Source organism: Diceros bicornis, chromosome 14 (assembly GCF_020826845.1).
Source record: "Diceros bicornis minor isolate mBicDic1 chromosome 14, mDicBic1.mat.cur, whole genome shotgun sequence".
Classification (NCBI taxonomy): Eukaryota; Metazoa; Chordata; class Mammalia; order Perissodactyla; family Rhinocerotidae; genus Diceros; species Diceros bicornis.
Window position 1 is genome coordinate 54,683,422 of NC_080753.1, and position 15,824 is coordinate 54,699,245.

Below are 15,824 nucleotides of genomic sequence, written 5' to 3' on the forward strand. Positions count from 1 at the left end.
AAATCCAAGTGACGACTAGAGCACTTCACTTCAATCCCACATGATCGTGCCCTCAACACTTTCAAAAACAGCTCAATTATAAAATAGAAGACCTCACAATCGATTTCCTGAGAGCTAGATGCAGACAGAACAAATATTATGTTTAACTTCATTCAATTTTGTCAAAAAATGAGGCAAGGGGGGCCGGCCCGGTGGCGCAGTGGTTAAGTTCATGCGCTCTGCTTCAGCAGCCCAGGGTTCACGGGTTTGGATCCCAGGCGTGGGCCTACACACCACTCATCAAGCCATGCTGTGGCAGCGTCCCACATACAAAATGGAGGAAGACTGGCACAGATGTTAGCTCAGGGACAAACTTCCTCAAGCAAAAAGAGGAGGATTGGCAACAGATGCTAGCTCAGGGCCAATCTTCCACACCAAAAAAAAAAAGAAGAAGAAGAAGAAGAAGCAGCAACAGCAGCAGCACGGTTTGAATGAGTTCAGGTGTACAAACTGAGGATGCAGCATGGTGGGTAAGAATTTCCCAAATTCTTTTCTGCACTGACCTCTGTCTTCCAAATCCCAAGCCCTGAGTAGTCAGGACAAGGAGAAGACATACCAGTAATCAACACTGAGCAGAGATGCAGCCTCCTTTAAGCAGCATCAAAATGCACTTAAAAGTTTCATTTAGGTCTTCCTCAGTTTCCTCTGTTGGCAAAGCACATGCAACCCAAGAGTCTGACATAAACCAGTTCCATAGAAAGGAACAACTCTCCGTACTGAGTGTTTACCCGGTGTCAGGCATTGTGCCAAATGCTTACACTCGCCATATCATCTAATCTTCACACATTATCTCTGTTTTACAGATGAGGAAACCAACACTCGCAGCTAGCCCAAGGCCACATAGCTAGTCCATGATAGCATGAGACCGAACTCTTTATCATTACATTAACTAAATGTATTGAAGGGATAAACTCTAGGAGTCCTATGGCAAAAACTGAGGTCAAACAAAAGTTAATAATAACTACTGGGTTTATCTGTTCAGCCAATTAAAATTTCATATTATAACAGGTTTCTTAATCAGAGGCTACCAAATATCACAAGAAGCATTTGCTAATCAAGGCTCAACAAAGCAAACAAATTTCACGAGTACAAATCATCTTTCGCCTTCTAGTTTGCTAAAAAACTAACGCAAATATTCTTTCGTTGAGCAGAGACAGATGACTAAAGCAGTCTTTCGACATATAATTTATATCCAGCTAAGATGACAGATCTGCAGAAGAATAATTACGCTGCAATATCAAAAGTACAGGAAGGCACCTTGTTGCACAAGCAATGGAGGGGGCTGGGAGGTGACTGGGGGAGAAGAGAGGATCAAAGGGCAAAAAACTCAAAAGAAGTGAAATCTTCTTGGTAGAAACACCTCCCACGCAGAATAAGAAAACAGAGTGGAAATGGGGAAGGGGAAGAGATACTTTCCAGAGAGAAGAGCAAGCACAGAAATGCTGGATTTGCATGCTGAGCTCCTGAAATGGCAAACAACTATTCCTCAGATACACAGCAGAACAAGAAGGCCTCACTGTGGAAAGTTTGTCCCAGCCAAACTCAGGACTTGGACCTCATCCTATAAGGTGATGGGCATCCATAGACCCCTTGTGTGGATCTAGGCTATGACCTGATCGCCCTCCGAAGTGCCACTTCTCACATTATGATAAAGCTGGCTCTCAGAGGGGTAAAAGCTCTTGTTTTTTACAGTGTGTTCAGAGCCAAATGCACTCAAACAATAAAAATGAAAACCAGCTCCACCAAATTCTCAAAATATGTTTTGGAAAAGGTTAGAAAATCAACCTTTTTGCAAAAGGTTAATATTTAGTATTTTCCACACTGACTTCCAGTCTTAAAGTAGATGAGTCTTTGAAACCCTGGGCCCAAATTCAGCTAAAATAGGTAACATCTATTTTCTCTTTTTCCAAAGCACTGAAACACATATTCACAATGATGACTGGCATAGCACAAAAACAGCCCTTTATTTTAAGAGGACTGACATGGAACCCCTGCAAGTCCCCAGTTCCTCCATTCTGTGTTACCTAAGTCCAAGCAAAGATCTGGAAGGGGGTGGAGACAGGGATTGGTAAGGAAAGATTGCTGGGGAAGGCGGCGAGGCTCTGCTGTCACGTTCATCAAGGCCACGCACGGAAGCTCTGGCCCTGGGGACTGCCACACAGTGGCTAAGAGCCCTTCTCCAGGGAACCTAGGACAACATACACAGCCTTTCTTCTGAACACCAAGTGCTTCTCTCACGCTCTTCAGAAATTCTTATTCAACCTCACAAAGGCTATGTCAGTGTGAAACTCTACCCACCTGAATCGTGCAAACAGGCACCAAAGTCAAAGTTCTGTCTGGTTCACATGGCCAAGGGTAAGACTAGATTCAATAAACCCACTGCTACAAGCTGTACAGATCACCCATCAGCTCTAACTCTGTCTCAGTTATGCCCCAAATTCATGTCCCATCCTAAACATATCAGGTCTTCTCACACTTTTCCACTAAAGAACCTCTAACATCAGAGAAGCGTAAACTCCTTCTCCTCACGGGAGCATAGCCTATGCATGCTAGTTTAAATCCATGTAAATTTTGTATTCTCCTCCATGATAGAGCCCTGTATTGTACTTTTTATACTTGTATACTACTTTAATATGTGACTACACACACGTGTGTATACATATTTTCCCCCAAGTAAAATTCATATTCCAGAAAGTTACACTATGTTTATCCTGAGGCTTTGCATATCCATAGGACTATACCAACTCCAGCTGAAGAGCCAAGGATAAACCACAGAAAAATTATATTTTAAGAGTTAAAACTGCCATGGAAGCATAATAAACATGTAGTTTGAGATTTTTTTTAAATACAGTATAAATCTTTTATTATTGACTTCATTACCAAACACTAGACAAATACTTCGCAGACTATTTTCCAGGGAAACCTAAAAAGAGGTGATGTGCTTAACGAAAACCTGTAACGTGACAGCATAAGTAGTATGAACGACGTGCTCATCACAGCACAGGCTGTGACTCCCTTTCTGGTCTCCTGTCTTCCTCTCTCCCACTTCACAGCTAACTTTATGAGACAGGTCTTCTGTAACCAAAGCAGGGGTAACAGGTAAGCGAAACAAACATGATATTCCACTGTCACAGTGAGATACAAAATAAATGCTAAAAAAATTTATTTTCATAGCTAATCTTTACCCGCTTACTTTAACCCCCAAATTGTGCCTCGGGATAGAGTCCTCAAACACATGTTTAGAAGGAAAGCAGAAATGTTAAAAGTGTTCCACCTCAGCACTTTCTTGTCTTTGTGCCTTCCTGCCTTTGCTGACTCGGGTTTTCCCAACCAGACAGCTTCGCCCTCATCCTTCCCGCTGAGTGAGCTAATTGGCTCAGATAGCACCCCTTCCATGAATCTCCCCTCCACCCCCCCAAAGAGTCCCCTCCCCTGGGCCTGGCAAGTCTGCAGGGCCCATGGACACGGCTTTAGTAGGCTGTCTTGTGCTAATCCACTTTGATCTTTCCTTCAGTGGCTGAAAGTGCATAACTGCCTTAGTTAAGCAACTTTCAAGATTCCCACTGATAAGCCAGAACTCACTGTATTTGAAGTTCTCTTAGAAAACTTTAAAAACAACTTGGGCCAGCCCGGTGGCATAGTAGTTAAGTTCGCCCACTCCGCTTCGGCGGCCTGGGATTCACAGGTTCGGATCCGGGAAGGGCGCGGACCTACATACCGCTTATCAAGCCATGCTGTGTTCCACATATAAAGTAGAGGAAGATGGGCACAGATGTTAGCCCAGGGCCAATCTTCCTCAGCAAAAAGAGGAGGATTGGCAACCAATGTTAGCACAGGGCTAATCTTCCTCACCAAAAAAAAATAATAATAATAAATCTTAATTTCAGAAAATAAGCAAGTTTTCCTATTAAAATTTTTAACTCTACATATTAAATTTAGACTCAGACTTGATGGACCTTCATGATCTGATTCCTCTTCATTCTCCCACTCCAATCTCCTACCTCTCGCCCTCCCTCTCTCCCTCCCTCCCTTCCCCACTAAAGAGAACTTCTGAAGCTCTAGTAACAGAATAACAGAGAAGCTTGGATTTTCCAAGTTACTTCACAGGCTCCTATCCCAGGATGAAATGCACTCACCCTGCCTCGTGAGCTTCTTGATAATTTCTCAGCCCTAAGAATCCAACTCAGATGTTACCTTTTCTTCCCTTTCCTTCCCACCCTGCCCCACTCCAAACCACCCCCCACAATCAGAACAGAACATGATCCTCTACCTCTGTGCAGTCTCCAGACCTCTGCTTGACCCTCCTGCAGCAGCACAGTTCCATGCCTACCTGACTGTCTCCCCTCTTCAACTCCATGCTCCTTTCAGGGGCCAAGTTTGATTATCATTTTACCCCTACCACCCAGAACAGTGGCACATGGAGGCATTCAACAAATATCTGTTGAGTTGTATATCTGATACAGAAAGGAAAAGAGTCTACGGCCTAAAAGTCGGCATTTCTCTGCATAGCCATGTTATCTAAAATATTATAAATATATTAAATGTGAAAAATGTTTAATATTTATGACGTAATGCATCATACTTTCAGATCAATCATGTATTCATTCCTTCAACAAATAGCTGGGCTCCTATTAGCTGCCAGGAACTGAGCTGGGCTAGGGCACCTGCTCACTCCTAGGCTGCCTTTGTGCATACCGAAGCAGGGTGCCCTCTATGGACAGATGAATTAGAAAAGCTGGGCCCAGGATGCCACATGCCCACCTCAGCTGTCACCCCTGGGTGTGGAGGAAAGCATATAAACAGCAGTAAGTGAGAAAGAGCTCCCTACTTTTGGGAGCTCAGATTCCGGTGAGGGAGACAGGCAAATATACGGTCAATTGTCAACATTTCCTATGTGACTCTGAAAAATCAGACTCTGATACACAACACTTAATGCTCCCCATCTAAATCCTCACCTCATTAAACACTGCTACGATAATCATCAATTTGAACTTGGGCCGAGGCATCCACCTACGCCAGCAGAGAGTTCTAGACCTCTTTTAAGCAGGAAACAGACACTGTTTTCAGATTCAAGTAGGCCACAAAATTAATCACATTTTCAAATATCACTTTATGGTGACTGGCCAAATTTATTTCACCAAGGAACATTTTCAATTAATCTGTTTGATTTTTCAAGTCATTTCTTACCTCGCATGTGCCTGAGAATTTTTTTCCTGTAACTGTAAATATTTCATAAGATACTGTACCCAGTTTGGAATTATCTGCTTTAACAGTTCATTGCTTAACACTGCTACACTCTTATCTACTAAAGTTAAATATGAAAGATAATTGCTATTCCCAGTTGATAAAAGACCTTCAAACAATATAAATCTTTTAAAACAATAAGTAAAACAAGCTTACTTTTCTAATATTAAAAAATCTCTTCACAGTTAAGGGAAAACACTCATTTTTTCATCATTGTATGAAAATAATATTATATTCATATTTTTGACCAATCGCTGCCTCTTGGAAAGTAGGTCAGTTTGCCTCTAAGGTCTATAAATAATGGTCTCAGTCAATGTCAACTACATCTCTCTTCACTTCTTGTTAATCTAATGTATAGTTTAGTACAAAAATAAATCTCAAAAGAAGTATGGAGGAGGGATGAAAAAAATAATTCATGGTGATCCAGTTGGCAAAGAATATCCAACCATTCATTTCAGATTCCTCCATCCAAATATGGCTCCTGTTAAGAGATAGTAAATCTCAGACTTTGATACTCACATCTAATGGTTGGGAAGGCAGTGGAATTTTCTCAAATTCAATTAATTCATTCAACAAATATTTATTAAGCATTTCCTGAGAGACAGGAATTGGGCAGGGCAAGTGGAAGTGAACAAGAGAAATGGAACCAGCTCACCATGGGACAGGGTCAACAACCAACAAGTTGCCATGCCTGTCACCAAAGAGACACTTTATCATAAGATTAATTGTAAACCTTACTTCTGTTTAATGCAGAGCCTTACCTCTTAGATTTCTGGGATGAATCTGTTTAGTTCGAGGCATCGTCTTTGATTCAGGGGCCCCTTTTTCTTCTTAGAAACTGTAGGAAGAGCAGGTCACAAAAAGGTAACTCCATAAACTCAAGATCCATCAATTAATCCATGTGCTGAAAAAGAAAAAAAAAATATCCCATTTTACTACCTTCAAAGGAAAAAGACACTTCCAAAGTTATGGTTTTGTACAGCACCAACCTAAACTCAACAAAGGGAACCAAGCTGGAGACCGCTGCCAAAGATTACTTACTAACTTTTAATTAAACAGGTTATTTTGCCAATATCTGGGCTTTCTCATTAAGAAAACGGAAAAAAAAAAAATCACTGTACCTTTATCAGACAAGAGTGAAAAAAATTCATTGAACTGTTTTAAAGTTTCATTATCAGGTACAATTAAAGTATAACATCAGGCTATAAAAGGGTCACGCTGTATAGAGTACATGTCTGCCCATTCATAAGCTCTTTGGGGACAGGCACTGTGTCTCATTCATCTTTCTTACTGAGTGAATGCAGTTAATATATGTGGTGGCTATTGTGGCTGCTCCCTCAATTATTCCAGTTCTCCCTCCTGGCTCATGGGAGGATGGCACTTTCTGCCTGCCTGTGTTTAGCCAGAATGTGTGACCAGTGCTGGCTAATGACCTGCAAGTGGAGGAGACATGCATCGCTTCCAGGCTGGAGTGTTTAGTTACAAAGCAAGAGCCTCCAGAGCTCTCTTTTCCCTCTGCCATGGGACAGGCACTATTCTAGAAAGTGAGTCTGACAACACAGAGTTGAGCTCCTGCCAACCCAACATGATCATGGAGCATAAACAAGAAAGAGACGTTTGTTGTTTTAAATCACTGAGGTCTGGGAGCTATTTGTTACTGCAGCATAACCTGGTCTGTCCTAACTTACACATTTTAAAAACAGTAAACTGAAATATAATATGCCAAGACGGTAATAATCCAAAACCTAACCATCTCTCTCCCCAAATCAGGTACCTCAGTCTCCTGTTCCACGAGATCAAGGATCCTAGAGGTAAAATTTTAGTTTTAACTTCCAGCAATAAAGCTGATAAGCAAAGCCCATTATGACGGTGTTAAACATGAAATTATGTTTAACCACTAAGCAAAGACACAAGAATGGAATAGGAATGCTTTGCTTAAAACTTTTGTTATATCCAGTATTGCAGCAGAAACAAAACAATACTGAGAACCTACTGCGTGCCTATGTACTTTCTACATGTTACCTAATTTAATTCTAATAATAACCGGTAAGGTAGTTAACATTTATCTATTTTATACATAAGAAAATTAAGACAGGGAGAGGTTAACTAACTTGCCGAGGTCAACAACTAAGGAACGTGGCCACCATGTGATTCAGTCACTCTCAGTGCTTGTGTCCTCAGTGGAGATAATACCTACTGGAGGAGTTTTATTTAAGAAGCTGTATAGCACAAGTCATGACTATATATTTTGGTGTCAAACCAGACTGGGTTCCAAGCCAGGCTTTCCCCTTACTGTGTGGTATTGTTCAAGGTACTTAACCTCTCTGAAGATCAGATTTCCCAACTGTAAAACTAGGGTCCACCTCATAGAGTTGTCGTAAGAACTAAACCAAACAAAGTAGATGCTCTCTTTGCCCACTGCCTGGAGCACAAAAATACTTAAATGTTAATTCTTAAGAAAGCCTATATGAGAAAGATTATATCTAATATCTCAGTATAAGATTTTAGAAATGTATGGTTTCATTATAACAAAGAAGAAACAGAAGGAAAAAAGGCTACAAATTGCCTTCAGTATTTTATCCCTGGTATGGCTATATGTGGACATTGCACAAAAATATTTGCAATTTTTTAACTGCACGGGTAAGAAAATAAAATATGATGGCCCAACACTATGTACTTCATCTAGCACTGTGCTAAAAAGATCTATAAAAGATATGGTTCCTCAAATCCCTGCATTAAAGACGTCCACCATCCGATTCACGAAGTTTCTGATTCAATAGAGAATTTAGACGTTTAGAGCCAAATAAATTGTATGAATGCTTAACTACATTCTTGGTTAAACTTAAAGCTTTTAAATGGTCGCGACATTTGGAAGTTTTTAAAGCGTGAACTCCGAATGTAATCAATCACGTGATCCCATAAAATCAGGAGCATAAATGTATATGCAAATTCCCAATCAGTAACAGCTTTCTGCTACCCCGTTCACTGCCTACCCACTGTCCCTAGCTGTCCACCCCATGTTTAAACCCTCGTGGGAGGGAAGTGAGTATTTTCAAAGACAGCAGCACTGCAGCGACTAGGACGAGCGATAATCCGTTCCTTTACAGAAAAGAAATCAACACTACATTGGAGCAAAAACCTGACACGATCAAAAAGCGTAAAGACAGTTGCAAGGAGAAAAAACATGAATGAATGTGGAGGGCGGAGCCTGGGAAAACCCCTCTGCAACGCTACACTGAACAAAGCGCTTCGCATGCCAGGAGGAGGGGGGAATGGAAGTGCCAGCTCAGGAAGGAGCCCGGAGTGGATGCGGAGTGCAGGAGGAGGAGGACAGGATGAGGCGAGCGCGGCAGCCCTGAGACTCCTCCTCGCCGCCAGCTCCGCCACCGCCCCCTCCCCTCTCCAGCAGCAACTCCTTCCCCAGCCCGACTCCAAGGCGAGCCTGAGCCCACCCGCGCCCAAACCCACCGCCCTCTTCCCAACTGCTGCAGGCGCGTACTCCCAACCCGGAAAGAAACTACCCAGGTGGCTGGGAGTAAACAGGCACTTAGAGCAAAGAACGAAAGGAAAAGAAAGCCACAAAGCCGGGAGGTTGGGAAGCCGAGGCCTGGTCTCCCTCACCCCCCACCCTCTTGCAAAATGCGTCTGCGGCTGGAAGGCGGGTGGGGAGGCTGGGTCCCTCCGTACCTGCTCGGCTCGCAGGACCGCAGCTCGGGCCGCTCGCGCGCGGCGAAGGCGCCCAGAAGTGGCAAGTGTCTCCCGCATGCAGCCATCCCCTCTGCAAGGTCGGCGGTTGCACACACACACGCAGACACACACACGCGCGCCCGCACGCCCCCCGCCCGCGGAGGGGGATGTGGTCCTGCCCCCGCCCCCACCGCTCCCCCGCCGCCCTCCCAGCTGCAGCGCCCCCACCGCGGAGCCCGCGCCGAACCTGCTGCCAGGACGCCCGGCGGAGCCGCTGCCGCTGCAGCCGGCCCTGGAGCTGCGCTGCTGATGGCGGCGGCCGCAGCTCGGAATCTCCGCGACCCCCGCGCGGCGGCGGCGGCGGCGGCGGCGCCTGGGATCCCTCCTTCACTTGACAACCCCAAACACAAACATAACCTCCTGCTGCTGCTCCCGCTCCCCCGGCTCCGTCCCTCCTCCCCGCCGCCGCCGCCCCAGCAGCAGCCACACTAAAGGCCGGCGACTGGCACTCACACCACCCGGCGCTGAAATATTAAACAGGGGAGCCGGCCGGGGGGCGGGCGGGGAGAGCGGGGCGCGCGGGCGGGGGCCGCAGGCGCCAGGCGGGGGAGGCGGCCGCGCTCGCCGGCGCCCCGGGCCGCGGCATGATCGCCGCCGCCGGGGAGGGGGCGCTCGGGGGGCCGGGCGGCGAGGCCGGGGGCGCGCACCGCGGCGAGGCTGGGCAGGCGGCCTGGGGGGCCGTGGGGCCGGGGCCGAGGAGGGCGGGCGCGGGCTTTACCTCTCCCCGGGGCAGAGTAGGGCACGTTTAGCGTCTTTAGGGGCGCCGGGAGGAGCGCGGGCCGGGCGGCGCGGGGGAGGGAGAGCGAAGGTCGGAGGCTTTCCCGCGGGTGGGCGGGGCGGCAGGGGATCCCCGGGGGCGGGAGGCGGGGAGGCCGCCGGCTGCGACGCGCGGGCGGGGGAGGGGGCGTCCCCCGGCGGGGACTAAGGCGAGGGCTTTGCGGGGGAGGAGCAGGGGTCATCCCGGGCGCGGAAGCCCAGCGGGACGGGCGCCGCCGCCTCCCTGCCTGCCCTGGGGTAGGGGTGGGGCGGGGTGGGTGCCCCGGCTCAGGGCTCGCGTGGAGCCCGGAGCCCCGGGTCTCCCCGGAGGGGCGGGCCCCGGACCGCGCCTCCCCCCGCCGCCCGCCCGCGGCTCCGCCCGCCCGGCCACCACAGGGACCAGAGCGGGGGGCGGAAGGAGGCGGCGGCGCGGCCCGAGGGGGAGGAGCGGAGTTAGGGACGCGAGGGGCGGGAGCCCGGGGTCGCGCCGGCTCGGAGACTGGCGCCCGGCGGAGGCGGAGGGGCGGGCCCGGCCGGTCACGCGGCCCCGGGTAGGTCTGGCCGGGTCGCGCAGTTGGGGGCGGTTGGTCCGGGAAGAGGGGCGGGGACGGGCGGGGCGGTAGTTTCTTTTTACCGTCTCTACTTTCTAAAGCAGGATGTGGGCCGGCCTGGTGACGTCATGGGGTCTCCCAGCCCCGCCCCTCGCCCCGGCCGCACCGAGGAGGGGAAGGGAGAAGGGAGGGGGACCCCAAGGGGGTTTCCTCAGCAACGCGTTGAGGGAAGGGGAAAGTCATTGTGAAACTTGAAACTCATTAACTTTGAAAAACAACTTAAAAAAAACCGGGAGGGGGGCGGGGTGTCGGTTTGGAGGGTGGAAGGGGACATATTATTAACCCTGAACTGAAACCACTTTTTGGTGGCGGATGTTCTATTAAAAGATTGAGGAAAGCCAAGGTTATTCCAGAGGCCGCTCCAAAGCCCGGTGGTGGTTCCCAGAGCCGGAGCTTCGAGCGCAGTTAACCCTTTCCTGTCTGCCTGACAGCTTGGGGCACAGAGGGGAGGGGTCTCTGGGGTCAAGAAAGGGGGCTGCGGGGCCGGGCAGCTGACCCGGCACCAGGGATGCAAGGGAGGCGAGAAAGGGCGAAGAGGGAGTGGTTACCGTAAACCAGAGTTTGACCCTGGCTGCTAGAAAGCAATAGAGGAAGCAAGGAGTGGAAATCTGTGGAAAAGAAATCAGGAGGGGTTGGACCAGGGTAACGAAGGTTTTCGGAGTTAGACCTAAAGAATGTTAGAAGTTTGGGGCTCAGAAATTCCACATGTACACCTAAAGAAGCAGGCAAAAGTGACTGGTTTACGGAGCCACGCTGAACTTGGGAGGAATAAGGTAAAACAAAAATTTTGAGGAAGAAAAATTTCTTAGATTAAACCAAACTACTTTCCCCTTTTAAGGAATAAAAATGCTAAACGACCGTACACCCACTACGCTGGCCATCTGTGCAAACTTGAATTGCTTTGTTCCCTGGGGCTTCCATAAAGACATCTAGGTTTTTCCTGCTAGGGTGGACCCGGAAAATTCCCCTGAGGAAATCCTACCTCTAGCTCAGTTGAGCTAAGAAAAGCTTAACGCACCAGAATGGGAATGATTAAAAATGGAATACCCAATAATGGCGAGCTTGTAACCAAAAACAATGTCATGTAAAGGGGGGAATATGCCTATTAAAAACTAAATTTGGTCATAAGAGCAAAGATCATCCAACAACTGCCTAAATTTGAATGATGTTTAGTATACTATGCTTTCAACTTTGCAATGAAATAACGCAATTTTTTAAATTTTCGATATGATAAAATCATCTTTTATGAAATGAAATAATATCTAATGGATTGCACACAAAGTATGTAATGTAGATTCCCAACTGGGTTTTTGAATAAAAAAAGTAAACATTCATTTAAATGTGAAACTATACCTAATCTGTCAGAGAATAAAAATTAAGGTAGTTTGACAATTATTAATTCCACTTTGTGTCACATGCTAAGTTAAAAAAGCTAACTGAATGAATATATTTTTAACCCAATAGTTGTTGAACATAAATACATACTGTGAAAACAGTGTTTATATGTGATTTGGCATTGCTGTGAACTTTGTAACAAATTAAACATTCAATTTGGAGTTATCATAGATTAATTTTGTCATTTCAATTCGTTGAAGAACTCCTTTCTTAAATAGACTACTCACAGTTTAACTTTCTTGAGCAGCAAATCAATGTTAAACTTTTCTTTGAAATATATACAATACCAAAGAGTTTCCTATTTTCCATTTTCGAATTTTCTATTCCTATTTCTGTTTACTATTCCAACTTCCTCGTTATCAGAATGCAGGGAAATCCAGCTAAACTATAGTGTAGCTAGTTTCGGCTTATTTTGTGGCAAAATAAATACAGTTTTTCAAATTGTATCTTATAAACGGAACGTGGGGGAAAAAATCTCTTTTGAACCAGAAGATAGATGTGAATGGTAAACAGCAGTTTGAACTGTCAAATATCCTGGAACAATGGGAGAGGTGACTGTGCTCTGAAGGAAAAAAAACAGAGAGGGGCTCCTAGGGGCCCGTTGCTCTCTGGCTGCCTCCCCACTGGCCGCACGAACGCTTTCGGAGCCCCCTCGGGGAGTGGGGTGCAAGCGAGGGCAGTGTCACCGCGAGGCTCGACACACATTTTCCTCGCTGAGCAGTTCTGGGAGAACACAAGTCCAGCCGGGGCTTCGTCGCGCGACCTCGCCGTCCCGCCACGTCCCCCGAGCTCCGCGCCACCACCGCTGCCCGCGCGTCCCCAGCCCCGGTTCCCACGCGGCCGCCCGGCCCGGCCCGGCTCGGGCTCCCCCCTGGCGCGGCCCCGCGGCCCGGGCCCTCCGCCCTGCGCGCGGCCCGGCAGCGCCACCGCCACGCGGAGATCCCAGAGGTTCCTCCCCGCCGGCTGCCGGGTCACGCCGCCGCCCGGCCCTCCCCTCCGCCCTCCGCCCTCCGCCCTCCGCGCGCCGGGCTTTCCCGTCCACCGGCCGAATCCCCTCCTCCTCGGGGCGACCCGGCGACAAAACCTTCCCCGCACGCTCTGCCAACTCTGCCCCACGCCCAGGCTCTTCCCAAGCCAGGCGCCAGACAAAAGAACCCGGAGAAAACTTACGCGAACTGCCACGCAAAGTCGGATCCGAAGCTTCCTGGGTTTAACTTTTAATTTTAAAAACAACAAAAGCAGAAACCAAAAGCCTCCTAGGTTGGAAGTGGGCGTGAGAGGAAATGCTAGGGGGGAGGCGCTTCATTCCCTCGGCCGCTCTTGCCCCCCCTTTTCTGGCCCCTGCCTGGGGCTTTGATGTTATCTCCTGCACCGCCTACGCTGGTTTATACCGTGGGCTCTGCGCCGAGAACGAAGTACAGATAGTTGGCACTTCATATGCTGGTGTGAAGAGAGGGGAGCAGGTGGTCACGGTGAAGGATTCCCACTTCTTACCCCCGCAGTGAAAAGGGAGCATTTGCACTGGCTTCCTTCCCTTTGTTACCTGGACTGAAATGAACAACCCACCTATCTAGTAATCCTGGAGAGCTGGACCGTGGGGTATTTTCTGTTAAACACAAAAAAGGAGGCCTTCTAAATTAGATTCATTTTCCCTCCACTCCTTGCACAAACTTACAGCGAGGTGGTACTGTATGTTTTCTGAGGCTTTGTTTGCCTTTTAGATCCTAATTTTGAAAGCAGATATTATTTCCCTTCTAAGATAGAACTATAGCCTCGAAGAGACCAGAATAGTCTGGTCTGAAGAAAATAAACTCCACAGTAACATGGCTTTCGTATATTATCCTTATAGGTCAGAATTTCCGCGCACCTTCTCCCTCACATTAGGGAAGCTTGTAAATGCTGCTTCTATCTTAGTTAACTGGACACTAGCAGAAACTGGATATATTTTGACATTGGATTAGCAGTCTCAGGACCATCACAAACCAAGCACTAACAAAGAATGCTTTTTTATAGATTAGTAATCAAGAAGGAGTGTACTGTCTGCCTTGCAGCCCTAACTGTTCATCCACTTTATGCCAACACCAGACTGTGTTTGGGCCTTGCCCTCTGGGAGTTTACAAATTAATGGAGACAGGATAAACACATGGAAAAATACCTAGAGGGAAAAAAGATACAAGAAGAAGGTTATAAACAGAGCCAATTAAAGTTATACAGAGTTATTTACATGATTGCTGAGAGCTTTCTGGATTGCGTGGAGAGGAGGATTATCAGAGAAAGTTCCATCCTGAGGGTGAGTTCTGAGTAGGATTTTGAAGGAGAGAAAGTTCACGATTTTGCAATGGTATGGGAACAGCATTCTAGGCAAGGGAAATAGGTTGAAGTTGAGAGCAAGTGAGCTGCGTGTGATGGTTTTTCTGGCTAGAGCAGAGAGTTGAAGCAAATGTGAAACAAGTAGGATGGCCATATACATCTAGCATCCAAACCAGGACACTTTGAGAGGGAAAGAGACGTTATTAATACCTATGTCCAGATGAAAGACATACACCTGGACTGTCCTGGGCAAAAGAGAAAGCTGGGTACTCTAGTAATGAGCTATGAAGACAGAATGGGCAGGCAACAGATGGCCAGAGAAAAGCATCGATAGGAAGGAGAATTAAGAAGTGATACTGCAAACAGTTAGTAGTCATTGGGAGACATCTGGACTGAGAATGATCTTTTTAAGGAAAATTATTGTCACTAATGGATTTAGGATCCATCATCGTAGTACTTGTATAGGCAGAAGTGGTTAATAGTAGCAGTAGTGGTGGTGGTAGTAATTGACAGTTATTGAGACTTGACGACTTGCCAGGCTTTCCTGTATGAACTCATTTAGTCCGAACCATAAACCCATACTACAGATAAAGAAAGAGAGGCTTAGAAATGCTAAATAGTCTGCCTGCAGCTACGGAGCTAGTAAATGGTAAATCCGTGATTGGAATCCAGAGAATATTCAGATGCTTACTGTTTAAAGATTATATTTTGTGAAAAACATTACAATAACTATAATGTTCAACATCTGTGGAGCAAAGAAAAAAAAGGAATGAAAAAAGTCCAGTTTCAAGTTTTGAGAACTTGGTAGATTGTGTGATGAAAATGGGGAAGTAGGAATAGTGTGATGCTTGAGGAGGAGAAGAGAAAATCTCTTTAATTTTAACCATGTCTGGTTTTAAGAAGGATGATGTAACTCACATTTATGCCAGTGTTGATACTGTTAACCTTCAGGACATGCTAATGGAAGGTACTTTGTCTCTAACTTCACTTAAAAGCACCTAGTTCGATGCCAAGTAATAAGAGAGCTTAATGAGTATTATTTGGTATATTTTCTGTTAAAGGGGTGAAAGAAGGCCACCAGGGATTGTTAGAAGCAATACTTGCAGTTCCTAAAAGAATTCTTCATAAGCAATGTCCACAAGTAGCGTACTGGGGAACACTAGAAAGAGGCAACAGTGTTCAATTAAAACAATCCAGCCTTATCCATGATCTAGATAATCCAACCTCTATCCATGATCTATGCTGTGGAAACAAACAAGTGCAAAAATCTAAGACATTATTAGTTGGCTTGGGCTGCCATAACAAAGTACCATGAACGGGTAACTCAAACAATAGAAATTTGTTTCCTCACAGATCTGGAGGCTGGAAGTCCAAGATCAAAGTTCGACTGATTCAGTTTCTGGTGAGAGCTCTCTTCCTGGCTTGCAGCTGGCCAGCCACCTCCTCACTATGTTCCCATGTGGTATTTCCTCCATGGGTGCATGCAGATAGAGCAAGTGAGCTCTCTGGCATCTCTTCTTATAAGGACACTAATCCTATAATGGGCTCAGGGCCCCACCCTTATGACTTCTTTTAACTTAATTACCTCCAAAGACTCTCTTTCTAACTACAGTCACATTGAGGGTAGGGCTTCAACATATGAATTTGGGGATGGGGGGCAGAGATGCAATTCAGTCCATAGACGACACCAAGAGTATTTTTACATGGAATTGCAGAGTGAAT

At 46.7% G+C, this 15,824-nt stretch overlaps 1 protein-coding gene across 5 annotated transcripts in view; it reads right to left on the reverse strand.

The window, feature by feature from the left end:
• HIVEP1 (HIVEP zinc finger 1) overlaps positions 1-13,041 on the reverse strand; it is a 141,446-nt gene extending 128,405 nt beyond the window's left edge. Inside the window, exons 1-2 of one of the 5 annotated variants that reach the window (XM_058555256.1) lie at positions 12,963-13,041; positions 6,045-6,187 (exon numbers count right to left, since the gene is read on the reverse strand). In XM_058555256.1, coding sequence (XP_058411239.1) covers positions 6,045-6,084 — 40 coding nt within the window. In that variant the 5' untranslated portion in view covers positions 6,085-6,187; positions 12,963-13,041. Of the gene's footprint in view, positions 1-6,044; positions 7,754-8,970; positions 9,086-9,217; positions 9,710-9,748; positions 9,923-12,962 lie in introns of those variants that run through there. The other 4 variants (XM_058555257.1, XM_058555258.1, XM_058555260.1 and 1 more) reach the window with 4 other exon arrangements.
• Between the last annotated feature and the right edge of the window lie 2,783 nt (positions 13,042-15,824).